Source organism: Melanotaenia boesemani, chromosome 21, assembly GCF_017639745.1.
Source record: "Melanotaenia boesemani isolate fMelBoe1 chromosome 21, fMelBoe1.pri, whole genome shotgun sequence".
NCBI classification, from domain to species: Eukaryota; Metazoa; Chordata; class Actinopteri; order Atheriniformes; family Melanotaeniidae; genus Melanotaenia; species Melanotaenia boesemani.
In genome coordinates, this window is record NC_055702.1 from 10449477 (window position 1) to 10473692 (window position 24216).

Genomic DNA, 24216 nt, shown 5'->3' on the forward strand with positions numbered 1-24216 from the left:
ATTTTGTTCTGTTTTCTTTATTTTTGAAGTAGTTGCTGTAAACCATTTTATTGTCCATATAAAAACTTTGGAGTACATAGGGATAAATAATGACCACATAAAATGAGGGCAGCTGTGAAACTGTTACATCTTTTTTTCAGAATTCACCCAATACAAAAAAGCTCGGGAAGGCACTGTCACAGTTTAATACATCAAAGCATTACACTTCCTAGAACGCACACACCTTCATTTATACAGGAGACCACTTTGAGTTATTGTAAAGGACACTTTCTTTTACAGGAAAGGTCTCTGTGTCCTGTGCCAAACATGCATCATTCACTGAGGGGGGGGGGGGGGGGGGGGGGGGGGGGGGGAGGGGGTACTGGCCAATGCCTGATCAGTGTGGCAGATTGGGTTGATGTACTGGAGCATGAGGGGGATTGTGCAGGTCAATAGTTTGCTCTTACTGAGGATCAAAAATGGCTTACAATATTCTGGTTGGACACAGCCAAAAATTTGGATCAACCCTTGGTGGTCACAGTGCCCAAAGCAACATGAAAAACTCAGCAATTTCTGACATATTTGGGAGGTGGAGCTTAATTGCAATTCATAGTCAGCTCAAAAGGTGTTACAGCTACCTTGATAGTATATTTCTATCCATTTGTTTCCCCTTTTGTGCAGCATGCATCACATGCATGCTAAGTGCATGCACGTTGAAGTTTACTTCAGAGATTTGTTGAAACCTCTTCATACTCTCTGTACACACTTTGATGAAAAGACCTTAAGACTGCAGCAGATGGGGACACAGTGCCGCTGACGTATCTGCTCGGCACATTTACAGCTTTGCTTCTGAGCCAGAGACTTGCTGGGGCAGTGCTGCTGCACAGCAGACACATCATATCAGCCTGTCAACTCAAACACACAAGCACAGGGACTCTCTCTCTCACTCTCTCTCTCTTGCTCTCTTACACACATTCTCACACACACACACACACACACACACACACACACACACACACACACACACACACACACACAAAACTCTCCCTTTCTCTGTTATGATTGCTGTTGTGTCTAAGCCACAGTAAACTGACAGCTCCCTTCTCCATCAAGCAATTCAACTCCATACAGAAGTGACAATAACTCTTTCTTGTATGCAGTCACATCAGACAACAAACTAGTAATAAACCCCTGCAGCTAAAGATGCATATATATGCAACAAGGGAATTGGTAGTTTAGGAACAAATTACAATGTTTGGCCAAGTTGGAAGTTTGGGAGGAGAATAGAATTCTAAAGTCCCTGCTCACATGCATTTAACAATTAAAAACATCAGGGCAATTTTGATCACAAAGGGAAAAAATACAAAAAAAAAGTTTGAAGTATGGTAAGTAGTAGTAAGTAAGTAGTTTGAAGTATGGTACTGGTGTGAAAATAGTATGAGGTGAGATAGAACAGTGAGAGCAATGATGGCTGGAGGAAGACTGGAATTCTTCTCCAGGAAATTTTTAGCACTTTATTTCTAGAGCTTTGGTGAACTGACAAACAATAGTTTGTGCCATTCCATCAAGAACTGCACTTGTTTGTTTAGCAGGGAAAACATCTGGAAATGTGCTCACTTTAGATTGTAATTATAATCTCTTTAAAATCACTATTTAAGTATAGAAAAAAAAACTGGGAGAGAAGTGAGAATGGTACTTTGTTTGGCAAGGGCATCGTCTATATTGTATATGCTAAGGACAAGAACATCAAACTGGAGTCCCCTGAGGGCTTAGCTCTGTGGCAATGAAATCAATAGGAGTCACTCCAGTGACTTGTCCACTGCCACCGGTTTATCCAACTGAGAAACAGTTTGCTTACACAAGCACTTTGTTGTGCAGATTCCCATAAAATAAAATGGCAAAAGCTATTCCATCTGTACTTACAGTGATCACCCCCCTAAGGGCCTATTCTCATTTAAAAAACATATATGCCACTAACTTGAGTTTAAATCTGGAGCACTTCCAAAGGACTGAGACGTCCCAAAGTCAGATCTTTTAAAAACGGTATTCAGCTTTTTCCGGAGTTAGATCTGTAGGTGAGGCAGGAGTCTTAATTTCACTCCAAAAAAGAAGCAAGGCTCATAAAACTTTTGTGGTGTTTGTGCACTGTTCAGGACCTTGAAGGTGCAGTCAGTCAAGAAGCAGGAGCATTTGTGTTCCACTGTAGAGAAATAAACTGAGAAGGGGAGGTGACAAAGATACAACAACAAAAACGTCCCATTACTATGGAAACACAAGTCCAAATATACACTTATTTAAATCATATAATAACATGGTCATCCAAAAGTATAGAAATGATTTTCAGTAATATTATTATTATTATTATTACATTTTTGTAATTTTTATTATAATTACTTATTTAAATTATCATATAACATGGTCATCCAAAAGTATAAAAATGATTTTCAGTAATCATTATTATTATTATTATTAAATTATTATAATTTTATTATAATTACTGATCCATAGACCTTTTGATATAAAGTATTTTATGAAATATATATGAGGCAGTTAATGCTGTGTGGCCATGGGGGTGGGATTGCATAAGAGCTGGCTTCTTCCCACTCCCTTTGGACAAAGACTTCTTTTTTTCTTTTTACTTTTCCTTTCTTTTGTATCTTCCTTTTATTTTCCTGTTTTTAATTAGTCTTTTGTCCATATAAAACATTCAATCAATCAATGGTGTGTTGTAAAGAAGTTTGCTAAAGAAGCTGTGATGCAGTGAGAAGGTGATAAAAAAGAGAATTTCTAACAGATTCAGATATGAATCAAGTTGAAGAATCGGTTGTAATTCAATCATAGCTCAATTTATTATTCTTTTAAAAAATCTTTTGGCACATTCTTTCATCAGAATTATGTACTTTGCAGAGAGCAGACAAGCATTCAACCACACTACAGGACCAACACTAACCCCTTTAAAATGTTCACATTTTTATGTTTTAATCACCTCGCTGAACCCAATACATATTTTTCTCATCCCTACACAATGTTCTCCATAAATGTGAGCAAAACCAGATTCTTTTTGAGTTGATGTTTAAAGGATAATTCTTAAGAAGATCTGAGGTTTCCAAACCAGCTTTAAAAGACATGAAAATTTAAAAGTTTTTTTTTTTGGTCAGCACTGAATGTAATGAAAATGTTTTCCTACACACATTTTGGGGTTCAGTTACCCATTTCACAGGATTTGTGTAACTGGTTCGATGGTCACTAATGACCCTGAATTTCCAGCAATAATGACATCATCACAGGTCTTGTCTGTGTGCTACATAAAACAAAGATCTCACTTAGCCTGGTAATAAGGAGTGGCCCCACTTGGATGCCTGATTCTTCCATTTTTTAATAAACATTTAACATCCAGAGCAAAAATCTAATGAGGAAAAGTAATAAATAACTTGTATGCAAATTAAAAAAATAATAAAAAATCAGTGTACCATGATTGCAACAAAGCCACAAGCAGATTATTATGATATTGATAGGATTTTATAAAACTTGCCTGAAATCACTGTTGCTAGTTTTTATTGTTGGAAAACTGTGCACCGTTTATCTATTCTGGTCTGCACTGTTAAATATGACATTATGAAGTTGTTCACACATACACACACTTCGCAGCAGCTGCTGTCTGGAGAGCTGCAGCTCATTACCATGATACCTGAGGCTTATAAAGCCAAACTTGGGTTTTCCCTGTTAAAGAAAGAGGTTTAGCTATAGCTCTAAAAACATCCGACCGTGCTTGTGTAGCTTCACTTTTACATGATCAGGGTCTCATAGAATGTGTTATTTTACTCCACTCTCCTTTTGTTCATTAAATATTGTAATGGTGCACGACAAATCCAATTATGTCTATGAAGAAAATACACATTAACATTTAAGAAAAAAAAAACTGGTCTTCTCCTGCATAAACAGTGTTAACTACTGAGTAGGCCATGACAGATGGATAAATGGCTGAGAGGCGATGAGACAAACTATCTCCAGAGAGTGGGGGACAAACAGATGGATTTGCCTTCCCACACAAAAAAAAAGAGCTGTGAGGACTCGGGAAATCGAGCGACAGAAGGTGAATGAACTTGTAATGAAAGTCTCAAGGTTGACAACACATGACAAGTGTCAGTCCATGGAGATGTCAGGCAACACAACACAAAGACACAGGTGTGGATGCAGACTGCCGAGCCTCAAACACATCCGCCGCTGCCTTTCCTGAGAGAAACTTTTGCACCATAAGCTGTGTTGCCATGGGAAAAAAAAACCTTTTTTTCCAAATTAATTTAAAGTTGAATATTTATTTTTTCCTGTTCTTGTTACAGAGGATAAAACTATGATGATCTGAAGTAAATATGAAAATAATGTTTCCATAGAAGTGAGTGATGAGATGAAGGGATAGTGCATGAACCTGCCAGATATAGCCAAAACTAGAGCTCTACTTTCTCAACTGCAACCGTCCCTCCTCCCTTTGCTCTCCCCTCCCTCCCTCCCTCCCGCCCATGCCCCCTCCCACTTTCACTTAATCTCTCTCTTTCTCTCCTGCTCTGTCTGTCCGTCTCACCCACCCTCCACACACAAACAGAGAAGAGAAAGCCAGAGAGCGGAACTGCGGCGGCATGATGGGGATATTCTGCCTGCGTGGGCTCCGTTGCTGAGGTGTCCGGAGTTCAGCCGCGGTGCGTGTGTGTGCCTGCTCGTGTGTGAGTGTGCATGCATGCGTGTGTGTGTGAGTGATTGAAAGCAAGCCCTTACCAACGCCAAGCGAGAGGAGAGCGTTTGGGAGAGGGGGTTTAAAGAAAAAAAATAAATAAATAAAAAAAAAGAGGGGGAGTGTTGACTGTCTGGGGCTTAGCGAAACCTAACGCCACTGGATCAGAGGACACTGATGTGCAACAACTACTCCCAACTCCGCCTGCGTGCACGTTCTCTTAACTTCTGCCATGGCAAAACCTCTTCCAGCTCACCTCTAATCTAGGAACTAAACGGGCATGCATGGGCACAACCGGGGATCAAGGCTATCGCATCCTTTACGTCAGCATTTCACAGTCTGAGGTGAGTTGCTCCTCTTTGCTCTTGTCCTCTCTTCTATTTCATCTCTCAGTCTGCTGCTGCAAAATGGAAAGTCTGTTCAAATAACCTCTGGAGAGGGGAAATCCGAGAAATCTACTTGCTCAGTTGGATACGGCACGAGGAATATTTTCACAGACAATTTTCCCTTTACGTCAGCTGATGAAATATCAAATATGTGTGGCAGATGAAAGGAGGTAAATCTCTGATTGATGTTATGCTTAGCTGCTTCTACTTGGGTGAAGTGGTTAAAAGAGGTTTTAGGCAGCAGTTGTGCAATGATTCAGTCACTTTGGAGAAACTTTAAACTAAAAAATGTTTAAAGCTGCAATAAATTAGGGGAAAGCATGCTGCCATTGCTTGATGACATTTATAAGATCTGGCAGGTCTCTTTTTTTCTGTTTCCAAGATGATTTTGATCCAGATTTAACCTGACTGGATCAGCATGCATGGATAAAGCTTTGCTTGTGTAGAAGGGCTTGCATGATGCTGCATTTCCTCTCAGTTTTGCAGACGAGTGAGCATTAGATAAAACAAAGTGATATTTAACAGCAAAGAAAAATTGCAGAATTATTGCACGAAGCCTTCATCTCATATGTGAAAGCTGCAGTGGTCTGAAGGCAGGTAGCTTGCAGCAGAGGAATAGGTAATGAGAGCTTGGCATCAGTTTGCTGCATCTAATGAAGGACTTTAACTGAAAGATAATGTAGATTAATGGACTAGGTAAAAATCACTGACACCTTATAGATTATTAGTAAGTGAGTGTGTGGATGTTTGTGCATGTGTGCTTCAGCGGTGAAAGGGGGACCCTCACACCTCAATTGTCTGTCATTTGCTACAGAAAAGAAAAAGGAAACACATCCCCCCGAAACCTGTGTCGCCCTGTCTCCTTTTCAACCACATCTCACATCAATGACCAGATACGATCGCCCCTATGCTTTATTTCACTTTCCACAGACACTGAGAAAGGGACAAAAAAAGAGAAAGAATTAGCTACACAGCAAGGATACTGAGATTCCTGTGTTTTTTTTTTTTTTTTGTTTTAGGTAAAAAGGTATTAGGTGTTGATACTCAAGAGCAACACGAAAAGTAAATGCCTTCTTTCACAGCCTAACGTGATGTAAACACACTCATAAAGAATTACAGTGTAGGGATGAAAATAGGAAGTCGCTTAAGAAAAGGAAATGACATGATCCCCTTCATCCGTCGTCGCCTGTCTGACTTCAACCTTCATGCTGCATCGGTGAGAGCTGGGCACGGCGGTCCAGGAGTAATGAGAGTGATGGCCTGACACTTGAAAGCTAATCTTTATTTTTAGAAACCAGCGATATCCGACTACGCTTCAAGGGAAAACTGCCACAGACATGCTTGCACGTGGCACAACCCCTCCAAATGCAGAGAGGCATGGGGAAAATGAAATTGCAGGACAAAGTTACAGCAATGTGAAGAAATGTTGTCCACAAAAAAGGGAGAAGCTGGGCGGGACATATTTCAGAGTTGGCCTATTTAAAAAGTGCAAGGGCTTCCTTATGAGTGGTTTGAAGTGTCTCTCCACCTCCTCTGCTCTTGCTCACTGGGACTAGTCATTCATCCAGAAAACAAATTGCTCTCCAGTGAAAGAATGACTGCTTTTGGAACAAGCCAGATGTTACCTTTCATGTGCTAATAGGATTATTCTTTAAGACTCTGGATCATTTTTTTATTTTATTTTTGCCAAGGAGCATTATAACAATGCCAAGCATTTTACACAAATTATGCACATCCGTTGTTGAAGAGAGGATAGGTATATGTGAGAGTGTGTGTGGCTCACTTTGGATGTAGCCTGCATTCAGCAGAAGGTATTTAACACCTGATCTGACCTGGGTGCCGGTGCCTTTGTGTGCTACTGTATGTTTTTTTGTAAAGCATATGTTTCCAACTGCTTTGTAGTAAAGACCCAGTCAGCTGTGGCTCCAACAGGCCCAGAGGCAGAAGGGCAGACAGTGCCAAGAGTTTTTATGATGAGGGGGAGCTTGCGTCTCTTCATCTCTATGTCTCTTGTTGGTAGAATATGGTAGGTCTATCTATATTAAGGGTTGCAATCAATGATTTTTACATTTAAATGTGAACCACCTGTATGGTCTATAATAATTAAATTCACACATATATCCAGAGTTTAAGGTGATGTTTGGCTCTAAACATCCAGATATTGCATTTTTAATATGAAAAATGATAAAAGAGGAAAATGCCATTTGCTAGATTAATTAGCGTTTGATAAATTATTAAAATTGTTGTTAGATAGGCTTCTAAAGATAGCTTAAACCAGTCTGCTAATGAGCCATTAATTTGAATCAGGTGTGTTGCAGCGAGGAGACATCTTAGACCTGCAGGACAGTGGGCCTTGAGGACCAGGGTTGGGGACCTCTGGCTTAAACAATACCTGCAAAATATCCTGTATCCATGACCGATCACAGAGGGTGGAGGTCAGGGGGTAGAGTCAGTCACCATTAAAGCTGATGAGCTTTATGTGAAGTGGAACCAGGGCTGGGCGATAAATATAAAACTTAGATTAAATCTCAATTTTGATCTCATTGAGAAGAGTTACACATTTGCAGGTGCAGTGTCATGGACACCAACCTGCTCTGAAAACATGAAAACGATGACTTGGTCGCTGGTATAGATAGGCGTGCTCAGAGCCCTGCACTGTGCATATAAGAATAACTCCTTATGACATGCGTGCAGTGTTCGTATCCCGCATGATGCAGGCCCACCTGTCCAAAGGTCATCTCTGAAACTCCAGGCTGGTCTACCTGATTCCATCTACAGGAATTTAGTAGGTCCTTGTGATGTCTACCAGTCAGGTTTGGCAATGACCATTTCCAGTTAATTTATTAAATGAAAACTTAATCATCTACACTGGGGTCATTGCAGGGGAAAATATCTATACACAAACCTTGCTTTCCCTTCACTTTCTGTCATTCTAGAGCTCCCACATCACAACCAGCTAATGAAACACTGATCTTCTTCAATTCGTCAATCAATGATCCAGTAGCATACATCCAAACAGTAAACACAGATCAAGACATTAACCATTTGTGTCCGATCATCACATCAGAATACGGCAAATGCAATACTGCAAGTTTGAGCTACCAGTGAGCAAAAGACTAAACATATGAACACCACAGAGTGAACCCAACGGGAAGCATGAAGCAGGGGTGAAGAGTGGCTGGTAGTAAACTCATGATATTCGTGGTAATCAGTTTGTAAGATTTTACTTTCCAAAAATGGCAGCATCTTCTTTAACTGCAGAGCTGCATACGGTGTATCTACTCAGCCCCCTTTTCTCTGGTTTGGGTGTAGAGCCTCCCGTCTAAATGCACAGATACTCTGAATCAATATGCAAAGAAGCAAAGCTTGTTGAGTAACACTGATGCTACCTGCTTTTGTGGCAACCTTACATTTTTTTTACTAGAAAGCACCACGCCCATTCTCGCTGTAGGCAGAGAGAAGGAAGAGCTTGCGCTATCTCGAAATATGGGGGCAGCCAATTCTACCAAGTAGAGGTTGTAATAGACTTAACTACAGTCTCTAGGGAGAGTTCAGCTGCCTTGAAGTTCACGAGGATGTGTATTGTTGTGCACACACACAAACACAAACACACTGACATCATCAAATTCTATATCATGCTCAAAATTGAGATCCATCAAAATGAAAATAATATCATAGTAATATTTTTTTGCCAGTGCTACGAGACACCGTTAGCTGTCAGCTCTCTGTTCAATCAACAAAAAGAGAAGGATCACATATGAAAAGGGTTGATATTTTTAGCTTACCGAAAATATTTCACTCTCATCCAAAAGAGCTTCTTTAATTCTAACGGACATAGTGAGAGAATTCATTTAAGTAGCCTTTGAAACCACTGATGTTTTAGATTCTGTGACATTCTGTGTGTCATTCTGTGAGAGTCCTGACTTACCTTAAGGTCTCGTTAGAGTGACTATCGTCCATAGTTTCACTTAAGGCTAAGTGTTGTCGGTGTCCCTGGGATAGCTGTGAGGATGCTAACATAGTTGAGGGAGAAGTGATGCTACAGTCCTCCTCCACCTTTAAGTGAAGGCTTCTCTACTGTAACAAAGATGGCCTCTTTCACTCCCCACTTAAACACTTGTCATCTCAGTCCAAGATTTAAATGTTGTGGTCCTCAAAAGTGTGTTTTTCTATTAAGGTTAAGGAAAACAGTTGAGTCCTGCCTGGATGAGTTGGCCCTTCAGTTGCTTTCAGATGAACCAGTGACTTTCTGATGATATGACTGGGATTGAAAAACACAGGTAATTGGTATTTGTTAAAAATCCTCATTGTAACAGTTTGATTCCATTTAAACCATCCCGCAGGACGTCTTTTCAAAGAGCATGTGTTATGTTAGTTTACAAGTTTATTATTTCAATTTAGTGGTCTAGAAAAGTAGCTTCGATGTTTAAAAGGAAAAAAAGAAAATTTCCCACATTTTTCTCACACTGCTAAAGCACTTTCAGATCTACTTATTCTTAGTTTGGAAAAGAGATAAATTTCCCCTCCCTTTTAGTGTGGACTTAAGTGTGGACTAAGAGCATTATAACTTGGTAGATCTTTTAAACACCGTTTTCTAGTTTCAATCTTTTAAATACACTGAATGTATGGGAAAACCACAAAAATGACCCCTTTCTACGTTGAACGTAAATCCTCTCCTAATTTGATCTTCAGCAAAGATTGATACATATATATAAATCAGATTAATCACAGCTTAAGAATTAATCATGGTTAATCGCCATTTGTGACTACTGTATTGTATCAACAGAAAGAAGGAATGCTTAGAAATATTTAGTGTTAATGTTAAATTATCACTATAGTTGTATTGATCAGTTCAATATTTCATGAAAAGACCCTAAAAAAAAAGGTCGCATTTGTGCCCCTATATTCCTGGCCAGTGCCCCTGCATGGACCCCAATGAAAACTTTTCTAGACCCGCCCCTGCGTAGCAGAAGTGTTAGAGAAGGGTCCTACCACCAAAAATAATATGTGCCGATGTGAGCCATGAAAGGCTAGTTTCTTCTCAGCTGAACAATAAACAAACGCAAAAAAAGAGAAATACATACACACACACACACACACACACACACACACACACACACACACACACACACACACACACACATATATATATATATATATATATATATTAGTGCTGGGCAACGATTAAAATTTTTAATCACGACTAATTGCATGACGTGGCGATTAATTGCATTGTTACGCGCAAATTGTCTCTTTCCTTTAAAAGAAGGCCTACGGCTATATAAAGAAATAAAGAAAATGCAGTAAGTTTTGGGTTACAAACATTATATGAGGGGTCTCCAACTTGCTGCTCTGGAGCTGCAAGTGGCTCTCTGGACCTTCCACAATGCCTCTAAATACGTGGCTAAAATATTTTTTAAATCTTTCTTTCTTCTCGTTAGGTTGGAAACCAGGGACTTTTTCTTTTCTTTTACTTTACATCATTTTCCACAAATATCTACATCCCTTAGAGGAAAGTCTGTCTAAAAAAAAAAAAAAAAAAAAAAAAAAAAGAAGAAAGTCTGTCTATCCTCTTTTTATCAAGGTTTTATTTTTTCTTTGTTATAAAAACTAAAGATGGAAATAAAAATGTGGTTCTTCAAAAATAACAAATATCCTATGGTAGCTCTTCATTAAAAATATATATTAAGTGGCTTTTTTGAAAAGGTCTCATATCGCGGCTCTAAACGTGTTTTATTTAGCTGGCTGAGGGAAAAATGGCCCTTTGGACTGAAAACTTTGCAGACCACTGCACTAAACACATAAACAGGTTTAGCAGCAGTTTTCTCTTTAAACAGCAACAGTTAAAATATTTCTTCATATATATTTATAAAATCAAATATTTATGTCAAAGAAGGATGAAATGTTCAGGATTTACTAACTAAAAGGTAAAAAGTCAGCAGGATGAATTTAAAGCTGTGAAGCTGTTTCCTTCTAAACACAGAAGGAACAATATGTGATGAATATCAGCATCAGGTGAACAGAGAGAAAGCAGGATTAGAATCTCACAGCTTTTAGATGGTGAAGAGAGAGAAATATTCACAATATGCACAATAACTTCCATCCATGCACCTTTAGTGCTTCATTATCCAGATTTCTGGCCTATAATTTCTCTAACTTATTATTCTTTTCTTGACTGTTTAGCTTCACCTCTGCACCTGCAGCCTCCGCTACCGGAGTTAAGGGGTTAATATCCTGTTTCCGGGTGTAGCGTCAGATGTGCAACTAAACATGTATGGTATCCACAGAAAGTCCAGAATCTCAGCTAACAGCTCAGCAAAACCATTTCTATGACCACCAAACACAGTTAAGACAACAAACAATTCAAAGACCAGGTACACAAAGTCCGAAAAATACGTAAACACAGACGATGTCTCCCCACGAACACAAACAAACGACTCCTCTCCTGAAAGCTCACATCTCACAGATTCCACAGCTGGAAGTTTCATCTCACTATGACCAAGATTCACCAAACCAGAGGCAGAAGAAGGCCCGATTTATGCTTTATGTAATAGTCAGAAAGCATGTCTTACGTTTGCTGTCTTGCATAAATCAAAACCGCATTAATTTAAATAAATAAATAAAAAGTTTCTTGTTGTCTTTTGGGAGCAGTTTCCCATCCAAAAATCCCCATGTTCTGCCCATCTGCATGGGTTTAGACAAAGAGAAACATCGGTTTTTCAAGTCTCTTCATTTTAACCCGCTCTCTCCTGATTATATGCTGCAGCAGGGAGGGGAGACAGCGACCAGCAAAAAAAAAAAAAAAAAAAAATTAAGGGCATTAATTAATCATTGCATTTACACACAATTAATGCATTAAAGGGCCCATAAGCACAAATCTTTTAAGATATTTCTTTAATGTTGTTTACACAATACTGAGAGACATGAGATACAGGAGAGTTGACCAAATAATACATCTCATGAAATGACAGGGAGGCTTTTTTTTTTTTTTTTTTCCCCCCCTTGTCTCTGTCTCTTTTTATTCATGGACCTTTCTCTGTGGTTTCATCTGCCCCTTTACAACTCTATATCTATTTTACTTGCATTCAGTTCTGCATCATGCAAGCAAAGTGACAACTCTGCAATCTTTCTCCCTGCACCTGTTTATTCTAGTCTTTTCCATCCCGGTGTGTGGTTTTTGTCTGTGTGCCTTTATTTTTTTTTTTACAAGGGATGACTACGTGAAAGCAGCAGGGGAGTTCTCTAGTTACCCATCAGCTTTGAAACCTCAGCATGTCACGAAGGCAAAGACAGGAGACAGACAAAATACACGGAGAATGCAACAAAAAGGGAGAACATGAAAAGGCAAGGACAAAATAAAATAAAAAATAAAAAGGGGGAGCAACAGGAGAGATACAATGTTGTGTGGAAAGACAAAGAGCAGCAAAAAGGAAAGTGATCTGATGCATTCTGATTAGAAGAGGCAGCCTCTGCAGCATATATCCTTTCCTGAGCCCTGCTCTCCATCTACAGTAGCCTGCATGTTCAGTGATGTATGGACCCTCGCTAAGAACCCACCTGGACATGAGCATATCAAACAAAGCCTACTAACTACAGTGAGTAGTGACATAAAAAAGAAACATATACAATTCAGCAGGGATTAAGCAAGTAAGACATAATAAGGCTATAATATCTGCAGGCCACAGTCCAAGGATAAGAAGCAACCCATAAATACAGACTGACTTACAGTACATCACTTTTATTTAATGGTAGTAAATCCTGGTACCATGCACAGTACAGGGGGAGAGAAATTACTAATGATGTGCAGAACACATGTTCCAAGGTCTGCTAGGTTCACTGAGATCCTCTTAGCCTTTAAAAAGTCATGAAGCTGCAGCATTGCATGTGCTGTTTCTCACAATAAGCAATCAACATTTAACACATTTTAAATACTATATTATATAAAATGTGAATGGTAAAAATATATGAGATTTGTTTCTGTATTAATGACAGAAATGAACAAATAATTGCTGCATACTTTGACTGCTCTGGATCCAGAGTGTAACATTGATGGCAACTTTAAGGCAGAAAGACAATACAGTACCTTGAATGGTTTTTATTCATGTAAAATGGTGTACCTTATACCTAAACATGCTGCATGTCTCCCTCCTTGTTGCTCCATCTTATTGCTCTGTCATGATACAGAAGCCCTGAGGGTACAAACCAAACTCCAGCTCCAGACCAGGTGTATTACATTGTTTCACATCACAACATGTTTTTTCTACTTGCTTTAAAGAAAACAGCTTCAATAGGAAGCATCTAACAGCAACTTTATTGTGACCACACAGACGATGAATTGTGCAAACTTTCATTATAAGTTCAGGTTTGTGTATGAGCGCGTGTGTGCTTCTTTTCTTTTAGTGTTGTTTAGAAGCAAAAAAGCTTGAAAATAGGACAAATTATGCAGGGCAGTGTTTTGGAGAGAGCTGTCTCATGGCCAGCAGGTGCTAATGTGGGGGGTTATGATAGGAAAATAGCAGGAGTGATTGTTTTGATGCGAGTTGCTGGGCGCCGGTGTGTTCTGGCCATTAGGGTGGAAGCAACAAACTTGAAAGGTTGAAATGAAGCTGCAGTTTTCCTGGATTCAAACACAACTGTGAAAATGGGTCGAAATGTTACACGGTAAAGCACATTACCTTCTTCACAGTTTATAATTAGAAAATAGCTTATTGTACCCTTTAAATCATCATTTGTGAGTTTTATTTGAGTGCACTACAGATACACAGATAATTGTTTTTAATGTCTTGAAAAATACTGATGGAGTTTTCTGTTTAAAAGCTGACATCTTACAACTAATTATTGTCATTTTGTTGTCATCAAAAGTTAAACAATGTCATAATGACAAAACATTGACTAAAAAAATGACAATAAACTCCTCTAAAACTGAGCCAGGCAGCAGAGCCTTGTTTTCGGTCAATAGAAATATAAACAAAGAGTTCCACATTACTGATTGGAGACATTTGTAAAAATAACATCCAGCTGAAGACAAATTACAGTATAATCCCCATTTATGTGCCACATTATAGGTCATTTTTGTATTTCCTTTCTCTTTCTTCCAAACACATCCTTATAAATACATTACGTATTTATTGTGTATTTTGGAGTCAAGTCTTGCATGAAATGCCTCAAATCTCCATCTTCAGAACTAATGAAAATGGCTGGTCTGGCACTACAATCACACCAATTTTAGCTTCTTTGCACTGGGTACCTGTTAGTTTCAGAGTTGAGTTTAAGATTCTATTGTTTGTTTTTAAGTCTTTTAAAAAGGGTTGTCCCCTTCTTATCTTGCCGAACTTTTAACACCACGCATTCCCTTCAGATTGCTGAGGTCTGCTGACCAGTCACTTCTTGCTGTCCAGAGGTCCAGGCTGAAATTAAGAGGGGACAGAAGTTTTTCTTTTGTTACCCCCAAATTGTGGAACAGCCTCCCCATTCATATTAAGATCTCAATCTTGTTTAAACTCATTTTCACTCTCTTGCTTTTAAACCAGACCGAGCTTTGGCATTTTTTGCTGATTGACAAAAAAAATCTGTATGTACAGCTGGGCTTTTTAAAATATGAAAACAACCACCAAAGCGATCAAATTCCCATTTGTGTTTTTATCTTAAACTGGCTGATGATGACGATGGTACAATCGTCCTGTAGACTGGAAAATTCAGGTGTTACAGCAGCAAGCAGCAAGTGAAAAGTTAAAGTAGAAAAAAAAAAACATTTAAATATAACAATAGAAAAAAAAATCACCTCAGAAATCTAAAGTAAAGAAATTTGTAATAATAGAAAAAGGCTTAATAGGGCACGTCTCCAATGGCAGGGAGTAAATAGACTAATTTAGTCTAATGTAAAAACAAAGTCTACATCATGCACTGACTAGCATAGTCAGGAACAAGTGCACCATAACGTGGTTTATACAGACTGATGTGGTTGAAAGATCATGTGAATGGAAACTAAACTGTTCGTTATGTCAGACTGCTGTTGAACAGTCTGATAGCTGATAGGAAGAAGAACCTTGTGAGGATGTTTGCTTAGAAAGTGAAGAAGTGATGAAATGATATTTTAATGCACAAGTTGTTGCTATTAGTTTCAGAGCCTCCATGTCAAACACAACCTTATCCAAAGCATGTCTTTCTTACCTTAACTGAAAAGAGGAGATGTGCCCATTCTTATAGCCAACAGTGCAGCTATTTCAGAGTTAGCTTCTCTACTTCCTGACTCACACAGAAAACCTTCCCAAACAAACAGGTTCAAATCTAAATGAACTGTATATGTTTTTGTGTGCCTTTATGCATTTATTCTGACCAGTTTCTCTAATCTTGACATCTGCTGGCCAAAAAACAGCAATGCAGCCCAAGTCATTACTGGACCACTTCATGATGATTCTGAGAAAAATCTTTAAAATTGTTCTTTGCAACAGAGAAGCAGCCCATGAGGTCTGATCGGCAATTGCTTGAGAGACAATCCTCTAAAATCCTGCAATATCCAGTATTACGCCGCAGCATTAACTGACAAAAGATTTGCTGCATTTGCCGCTCATCTTGCGCGCTGTATCGGTGTTATCCCTCAATGCTGACTTGTGCAATCAGTCACAACAATGGCAGCATGGGTGCACTCAAGTTTGCAAGCATGGTACACCACAGAGACAAACAGAAAATGAAAAGCTGCACAACAAATGGATGTACCAAAATAATTAATTTTTTTTTATTTTTTACTGTTTAATCAGTTTGATCTTAAGAGGCAGATCAAAGACTTCTCAGAACATAACTAAGCCCCATGTAATTATGAGCAGAAGCTGACAGAGATGAAGGAAGAGAAACAAGAGAAGGTAACAATGGATTACAGTTAAGTCTGGAATTTCATTGACGGTTACTCATTTCTTCAAACAGCATCTAAGCTGTAATACTGTAAAACTGTTGCAAATCTTCTCATCATGCAGCACAAGCTCACGCTTGTTTCTTACTTGCTTATATTTACCTTTTAATCTTTTTTGAGGAAAAAGGGGAAAAGTATTGGAGTTCCAGTTCTATAACTGTACAAGAAAATTTACACAAACATGTGGAAAACCCTAAAGCATTGCCTCAAATACATGAAAGCACATTTTTGTTTAAAATACTACTGTTCAAGTGGAACCAAGATGTCTAGCTCAGAGGCACAATTATGCAGTCTGACAGCAAATGAGTAAACACCTTAAAAGTTGCTCAAAACTGACAGTAAAAAAAAAAAAAGAAATCCCATTTCATACCCAGTGTTTAGCTGCTTAAGTATTGAAATAGAAAAATGAGGATAATGGAAAAGCCCACCAGAAGCACACTGTTAAATGCTTAAATAAGAGATGCTGTTTACATTACTGTTGCTAATTGACATGTATAGTCATGTTTCCAGTGTTTAATAAATTCATTTTCATGATGCATGCTGGATTAATGGATTTTCCCTTTGGTGGAGCAGAAGCGATAAGACAAAAATTAGTCAGGGTAGAAGTTACAGTAAACATAAAACCCCCAGAACGAATCAGAGTTTGAAATTTTCACATTTTAAATTTAAGCTCACAGGCAAATTAGGAGAGGACCATTCATGACACTGATGATTCATATTGAATTAAAAATAAACAAGCAAAAAAAAAAGTAATCTAAAATCACTTTTAAATTCAAGGTGCAATGTATTAAATGACTATGAACTCTGGGACACTTATATTGAAGAGAAATTAACTTGTAGCACTCCAAAGCTCCATATAATTGTTAAATTAACTGTAAAATTCTGTAAAAATTAGCAGAGCTAAATAGGCTCTGGCCAGCAGACGCTTTTATCCTCAGAACTAACACAAACAGGGACCCATTACATCAGAATAACAGTCATCAGAGCTGTTCTACTAATACAAGGTCAGATAAGACTGCGTTGATGGGTTTCTTTTGGTCTGGGTAGAAAAGAGTAGGTCAGTTAACTTGACTAACATGCCCTTACATTTAAAACAGGACCACCGAATAAAGGGGCTAGTCATCTAAGCTTGCGTGCTGAATCATGCTGTTTATAGAAGAGGCCATGGGGTGGCATTAAGCCAGAGGTGAGATACGAGCGCTGCAGTGGTCGCCCGGCTCTGAACCCAATGGGTAATAAATCAGATATGTGGAGCCAAGGACACATCATTTAGCCTACAGTGCTGTTATGTCAAAAAGGATTAAAGTGCAGATATGATACGAACCCACGTTAACAGTATATGCAGCGTGGAGCTTGTGTAGAAAAAGAAAAATCAGAATGTAATCCGTCTCAAAGCTAAATGGAATCGTGATTTTGAGGTTTCATTTGAGCTCAGCTTATAACATAGAAGTTTTCTATGGCTGAATTTGGAAAGGGGGTGTTGCCTTAATTTATCTCTCATTCAAAATGTCACCATCTGTACAAACATGCACAGGACACTAGCAGTGATGGATTAGGAGAGCACAGCCATGCTGATGAACAGATACAAGTCTGAGAATAAATGTGACATGATCAAACAGCTAGAGGAAAAGAAAAAACTTTTTTTAAACTGAAAAGGCTTCATATACTAGACAGCCAGGCCAATAATGCCCTGTAGAGAAAATCATAGGCCAGTACTGAGATTTTACAACGTAAATGATCTATTTACACACATGAAAACAACATGAATAAAAGTTGCATTGCACTGGATATTCTTCTTTCTGTGAGCAATGCAGCATCACTGCAGCTTTCTAATGTGTTTTATGCTTTCCACATTCTACACAAAGAAGCTGCATTCTCACTGTACTCTCTGGTCATTTGCTCACATCAGTAATCACCTGTCTGCTGAGAATAACACATCTGCCTTCACAGCAGAAAGCTGCCATCTCCAACCTGTCTATGTGGACACGCTGTGCTGCTCTCACTTCCTTATGACACAACTGGGAGATGTTTGACTTGTTTCATTACAACAGGGTGCAGGAGAAAAATTAAAACAAGATAAAATGCAAGAAGTAAAAGTTACAGTTTATTGAATTTACAGTTGTTTAGAAAGTGGCAAATATAAAAATTTTTAACACTGATTCAAAACTGCTGAGAGTTTCTGCAGATCTGCAGTTTTCTGGGGGTTTTTTCCACATGTGAGAATCATAAAAGCTGAACGCTGCCTCTCCATGTTTAGTTCTGATTGTAGGAACAGAAAGTAAGACAAAGCAAGGCAAGTTTATTTGTATAACACTGTTCATGTATAAGACAATTCAAAGTGCAGGGTGCAGGAAGCAATAAAACGTGCTTCAAAAACAAACTTTAAAACAAAATTAAAGAAATTAAATAAAAACACAAAAAGAGATAAAATGCAAAAATTAAAAGTTACAGTGTAAGGCATTAAATTTGTTTTGATAAAAGGCAGCAAAAAGAAACGTTTTTAACACTGATTCAAAACTGCTGAGTTTCAGCAGACCTGCAGTTTGCCATCTAGTCTACTAAAGATAAATGCATGGACAAGTTTTCTAAATCTTGCTGAGACACCAGTCCTTTAATCCTAGATTTGTTATTTAAGTGATAATAGGCTGATTTTACAGCTGTTTTAATATAACAGCAAAAAGGTCTGAGTCCATGACTATTCCCAGATTTCTGGCTTGGTTATTGGTTTTGAACTTAGCTGTTTGAAGTTGAGTACTGACTTTTAATCTTTCTTCATTTAATTTTAGAAAGTTTTAGCACATCCAATCTTTAATTTGATCAATGCATTTGATCAGTGTTTGGTTCAGACTATAGTTTCCTGGTGAGATGGTTATGTGTCATCAGCATAGTTATCGTAACATGTGTAGTTGTTTTCATAATTTGAGCGAGAGGCAGCATGTAGATGTTGAACAGCAGTGGCCCCAAGCAGGACCTTGGGGAACTCTGCAGGCTATTTTAGTTCACTTAGATTTATAGTTACCTATAGACACAAAGTAGTTCCTGTCTTTTGCAGCGCCAGAAAGTCCTTCCCTGTTTTCAGCTGGTCTAGCAAGATGTCATGGTCGACCATGTCAAATGCAGCGCTGAGATCCGGTTGTAGGACTGAAATGTTTCCACTATCTGTGCTCTAGCGGATGTCATTAGAGACCTTAACCAGAGCAGTCTCAGTGCTGTGGTCGAAAACCTGACTGGTAGACATTAAAACAGTAATTTTGTGTCAGAAAGTTGTGTAGCTTTTTCTATAATCTTACTCAGAAAAGTGAGTTTGATATTGGCCTGTGGCTGCTTATGAGTGACGAGTCCAAGTTTTTCTTTTAAGGTAGTAGCTAGATGACGGCTGTTTTTAGGATCTGTGGGAAGACACCTGAAAGCAGAGACATGTTTATAATCTGTAAAATATCTGAGGCATCCTGAAACAGTCTTGAAAAACCCTGGTGGCAGGGTTTTAAGACAGCAAGTGGTGGTTTTTAGATGGCAAATTATCTCAACCAGGTTTTTAGGACTTTGGAGAAAAGTGTGTCATGGTGTTTATGTCTCCTCTGAGTGTACAGTTAGGCAAGCAAAAATGTAATTTACAGCAAAACTGAGCTGATTTCTTACACTAAGAATGAGAAAAAGAAGTTTTCCGAATTATGCATAAAGGAGAAGGAAAAATGCCTGAGCTCCTGTTCTTGGAAAACTGTCTATCCCATAACTTAAAACTGCAATATTCACTTATGATACTGCTTTATATCTGCAGACAAGACTTTTACATAAGATGTTAAACAAGATGGTCAAAGACAGGTATCTGTCCTCTAAAGGAGCCAGAGATGCTACAAGCAATGATAAAATAATACAGACCCAGATAGATGATGGTGATGGTGAAAACAGTAAGAAAAATGTTCTATCTATAGCTCCCAGGTAAGCAAACAGACATGTTTAAAATGGCAAGTCACTGACTGTTGACAGAGAGCAGTCATGGCAGATAAGCCGAGAAGGATAATTGTCTTATCTGCTTCAGCATCTATATGAGCATGTGGAGTGTTTGCTTCGTGTAAATCAGCAGGCAGAGAGGGAGTTATATTTTTGTCAGAGCCTCAGAGGCACTCTGCAGAGTCACGACTCCAGTACCATACCTGTGGTATTGGGGGTAAGATCATTTATTTTCTCTGCTTGCATCTCCTTAGGGAGTTCTTATACCGTTTTCGGACAGAAGTTTGTATGTTTTGACATTTTCCCCAATTTTTTCTGTTAATCTAAAAAAATAGAAGAAAAAAAGCTACCATACTTGCAAAAAATGCTAATTTTCAGTGAGCTGCATAAATAAATACAAGATTTTAAGAGGTTAAACAAGACACATTTTGCACTCTGGAAAGCATGGGTGTCCAGCTCCAGCCCTGGAGGGCCACAATCCTGCAGGTTTTAGACGTCTCCCTGCTCCAACACACCTGACTCAAATGAAATGTCTTTCCTCAACAGCTTGTTAAGTTCTCTCCAATCATCAACTGTCCTTTACATCTGCAAATATAATCAGTTTTAAAAGTCCACTTTTTATTTAGCCATTTTTTGGGGAGAGGGGTTATTGATCAGGTGTGCTGCAGCAGGAAACATCCAAAACCTGCTTGAGTTTTGACTTTGGACACCCCTGCTGTAAAGTCTCACATTGAGACTAAAAGAAACTTTGCTTAGCTGCTAGCAGTTTGCTTTCAGTCTCACTGCAAAGGACTGACTACCACATTTCAGTCAAAAATAGTAAAACAAGCATGGCATCAGCACTTTGAGTCTAACCACCCTGCTTCTCGTCATGGAAATGGTGTCAATCACCTCGTTTTACTGGTGTACCTAAATTTAAAAACTCGCACATATGCTCTAATTGTGGAGTAAAAAGGGTGTTTAAGTGTGTGAGAGGATAATTATACCGTATGATTGTAAATGCAATGACTGATAACGACTCCAAACACTCCCATACAAACAGAGAGACAGGCTTTAATCAACCTAGGGGTAGAGGAGACACTGGTAATGAAAGAGGCTTTAACTGGAAACTGGAACTATTTGTCTCATGGAGAGGATTAAATGTATTATGGAAATCTGCTAGCATTATTCTTAGGGCATGTTGACACCAAAAACAAAATGTTTCAGTACATAAACACTGGAAAAGTGGCAAGCAAATAAAAAAGGAACGAAAGAACAGATTTTGCTTCGAGAGATTATGACAGTGTTCATGCACATGGAAACTGGCTTACATGATATAAACTGCACCTTAAATCTTAATAGTTATTATTATGTGTGTTTTATTGATAATTAACACAGATTCTTTCTCTGCCTGTCAGGAAACATGGCGAGCAAGGAGGGGGGCAAATGCATGCTCACCAACTCAGAGTCTGACTCAGAGGCAGTTGCCTTGCCCTCCACCTCACTGGCACTGGAGGTGAAGTATTCCCTGGAAGCTAGTCGACAAGTGAGAAAGAGAAACAAGGCCCTTCAAGTGCGCTTCAAGGACATCTGTGAGGCACAAAACGAGCAAAGGGAGGCAGAGTTGCAGGCGGCGGGGAAAGGGGGCAAGCCGATGTCATACAAAGTGGCGTACCGCAAGTACATGACCGTCCCTGCTCGCAGGTCCATTCCAAACGTCACAAGGAGCACAGGCGTTCAGACATCGCCTGACCTAAGGAAACGGTATCAGACCTTTCCCTTTGAGAGGAAAAAAGGCCACACATTTAAACACGTAGCGGATGTGGAAACTTATAAAGGTCAAAATAACGGTTTTGTCATGGAGGTGAAGCAGTCCAAAGCAGCTGAGCAGGGTTTAGATGAGGAGGAGGAGGAGGGAGCCTGTGGGGGGAGTGGAGTTCTGAGGACCAGGGCTCTGCTCCATACTAATGAGTGCACTGCCACAGTAGAGCAGCACACTGCACCTGATGGCCTGTGCTCTGACGCTCTGCTGCTCACTTGCAGACCAGACACAGACTGCCTTGCAGACACGCCTGGAGGTAGCGGAGCCGAAACAAAAGGGGAGTACCAGCTTTGCAGCGTCAAATCCCAAGCCAGAACTGGATTACAACACAGGGAGGCTGACACTGACCAAGAGTTGATAAGAGGCTCAGCCAAGAGGCAGCTGCTCACTCTGGAGGAGGGCTCGTCCCGAACCCTGCCGGACAGGGCCTCAAAGGTTACGGGTCCCATCGCCTGGAACTCCCTCACACAGGTGGAGTGCCTAGACAGTCCATCTGTGAGGAGCAAGCGGAAGAAAGGCCTCCAGCTCAATGGGCTTTCAAGTGAAACTCTACCACAATCCAGCGGAGGCTGTACAACGCAGGCACAGTGCCATACAGGACAGTTATCTGCCAGACCTATACGGGGTATGGAGGATCCTCTGTCACCCTGCATAGGCGGTGAGACTGTTGGGGCACCATCTGACCAAACACAGGAAGCCTGTAAACAAATAGTGCCTATGAATCCGGACAGGGATGTAAAAGCACAGCTCCAGGCCATGGAAAATCTCATCAGCTCCAGCCAAGAGACCATCAAGGTGCTGCTTGGGGTCATCCAGGAACTGGAAAAGGGAGAGGCTCACAGAGAAGGGTAAGACATCTGACTTCAAACTCTTGAGACAATCTTTTATAAGTCACAAATGTTAAGCCGAGCTTTGACTAAATCACCTACAAAGCGGTGGGAAAAAATGGAATCAAGGTTCACTGCACCAGAACGGTATTGTGGTTTTTACTTGGATGCATCCTGTCACTAATTTCTTTCATAATCACTAAAAAGGCTGAAATAAATATTTAAACTGAAAAATTATGCAAGAAAAATTCTTAAAAGCAACAACAATTGGCCTGCAGCACATTGGGTTTATCTATCATGTCTTAGGCCTTTGAAATAGCTAATGCCTGAGAAAAAGCCATTTATTGTTCAATGAAAGCTAAGTATATACAAAAGTCACGCACATAGCATCAGGATTGTCTATCTACAGGGATGAGGAAAATAAAATGGCCAGTTTGTTGAGCGAACTGCTGGGGCGCAGCACTCAGATCTTTATCAGCTCTGACCAGGGTTGTGTTGAGATACTCCACATAATCTACATATCCAAGAAATGTCCAAATAACATGCACCTATCAAGCTTAAGATCCAGGAGCACACAACAGCAACTGCTTCTGATTTTCTCAAAGCAGCTCTCACTATCAACTTGACTGATGTTGAGGGGTTAAACTCTTACATCATCTCAAAAGGCAATTATCCTCCTCCAATCTTGTGCAAGGCAACCTTAATCTCCTTATCACCAAACTCATAAAAGTGTGCTGCAAGTGAGAAAGTAAGCACACACATAGTGCAGCATTGGGGATCCGTCTTCGGTGTGTTGCAAAGCATATCTGGCTTATCAGTAGGGTTTAGAGTGGCAGGTGGGGAAAGTAGAGGGAGTTGGAGAGGCAGTGAAGGGAAGGAAAGGAAAAGTGTGGAGAGGGTTTGGTAAATGTTTAACTAACGAGTAAGTAATTACTGTTCATATACATAGAGAAACAAACTTTGTTTCTATCCATTAATTATTAACATCTGCATTTAGCTGGATTCAGTGAGCAGCATAAGCCTGCTTTAATCCATTTAAGACCAAGTGACTTTCTTTTTGTCTACACAAGCTAAGCTATCCCTTATTCTGTACATATTTACACTACATTAGCTTCCTATTCATCTTCCATAAATGTCACTGACCCAACATGGAGATTCACCCAAGGCTGTAGGTGAGTGAGTGCAATCACATCACATATAAAAAGCTTATGCTATTTGACATTAATCTTCTATGAAAGAATATTCAGTGCTCAGTACATTCATTATTATGCATGTATTCATCCCTTGCTGTTCAGATACAGATCGAAATCCCATGGGTGATGTGTCGAGGGACACAATGCTTCGGATCAGAAATGATGCATGTGTAATGTGTGGAAGGAGTGGTAGCCTAGCCTAGGTAAGGAGCAGAATCTTCTATTGACAATAAAGATCACAAGTAAATTTAATCTACAGACTGCATAGGCTGCAGCACTGATTCAAGGAATCTTGACAAACTTTTCCTCTTACATGATGTTGAAAAAAAGCCTATGAAGGGGCACAATAAAGAAGAAAGGAAGGGGTACAACTGCAAAGTGTAGGGCAACATTGACCCTTGAATTAAATTAATCCTATTTCAGAAGTTGTACTCTTAGGGGCTGAGT

At 39.4% G+C, this 24216-nt stretch overlaps 2 protein-coding genes across 3 annotated transcripts in view; one reads left to right on the plus strand and one right to left on the minus strand.

Annotated features, from left to right (window-relative positions):
* The window catches only part of dock1 (dedicator of cytokinesis 1), a 200865-nt gene that overhangs the window by 69949 nt on the left and 106700 nt on the right, over positions 1 to 24216 (minus strand). The window lies entirely within an intron of this gene.
* The window catches only part of LOC121632285 (inhibitory synaptic factor 2A), a 35214-nt gene continuing 15587 nt past the window's right edge, over positions 4590 to 24216 (plus strand). Inside the window, exons 1-2 of the mRNA XM_041973614.1 lie at positions 4590 to 5049; positions 21346 to 22597. Coding sequence (XP_041829548.1) covers positions 21351 to 22597 — 1247 coding nt within the window. The 5' untranslated portion in view covers positions 4590 to 5049; positions 21346 to 21350. The remainder of the gene's footprint in view (positions 5050 to 21345; positions 22598 to 24216) is intronic.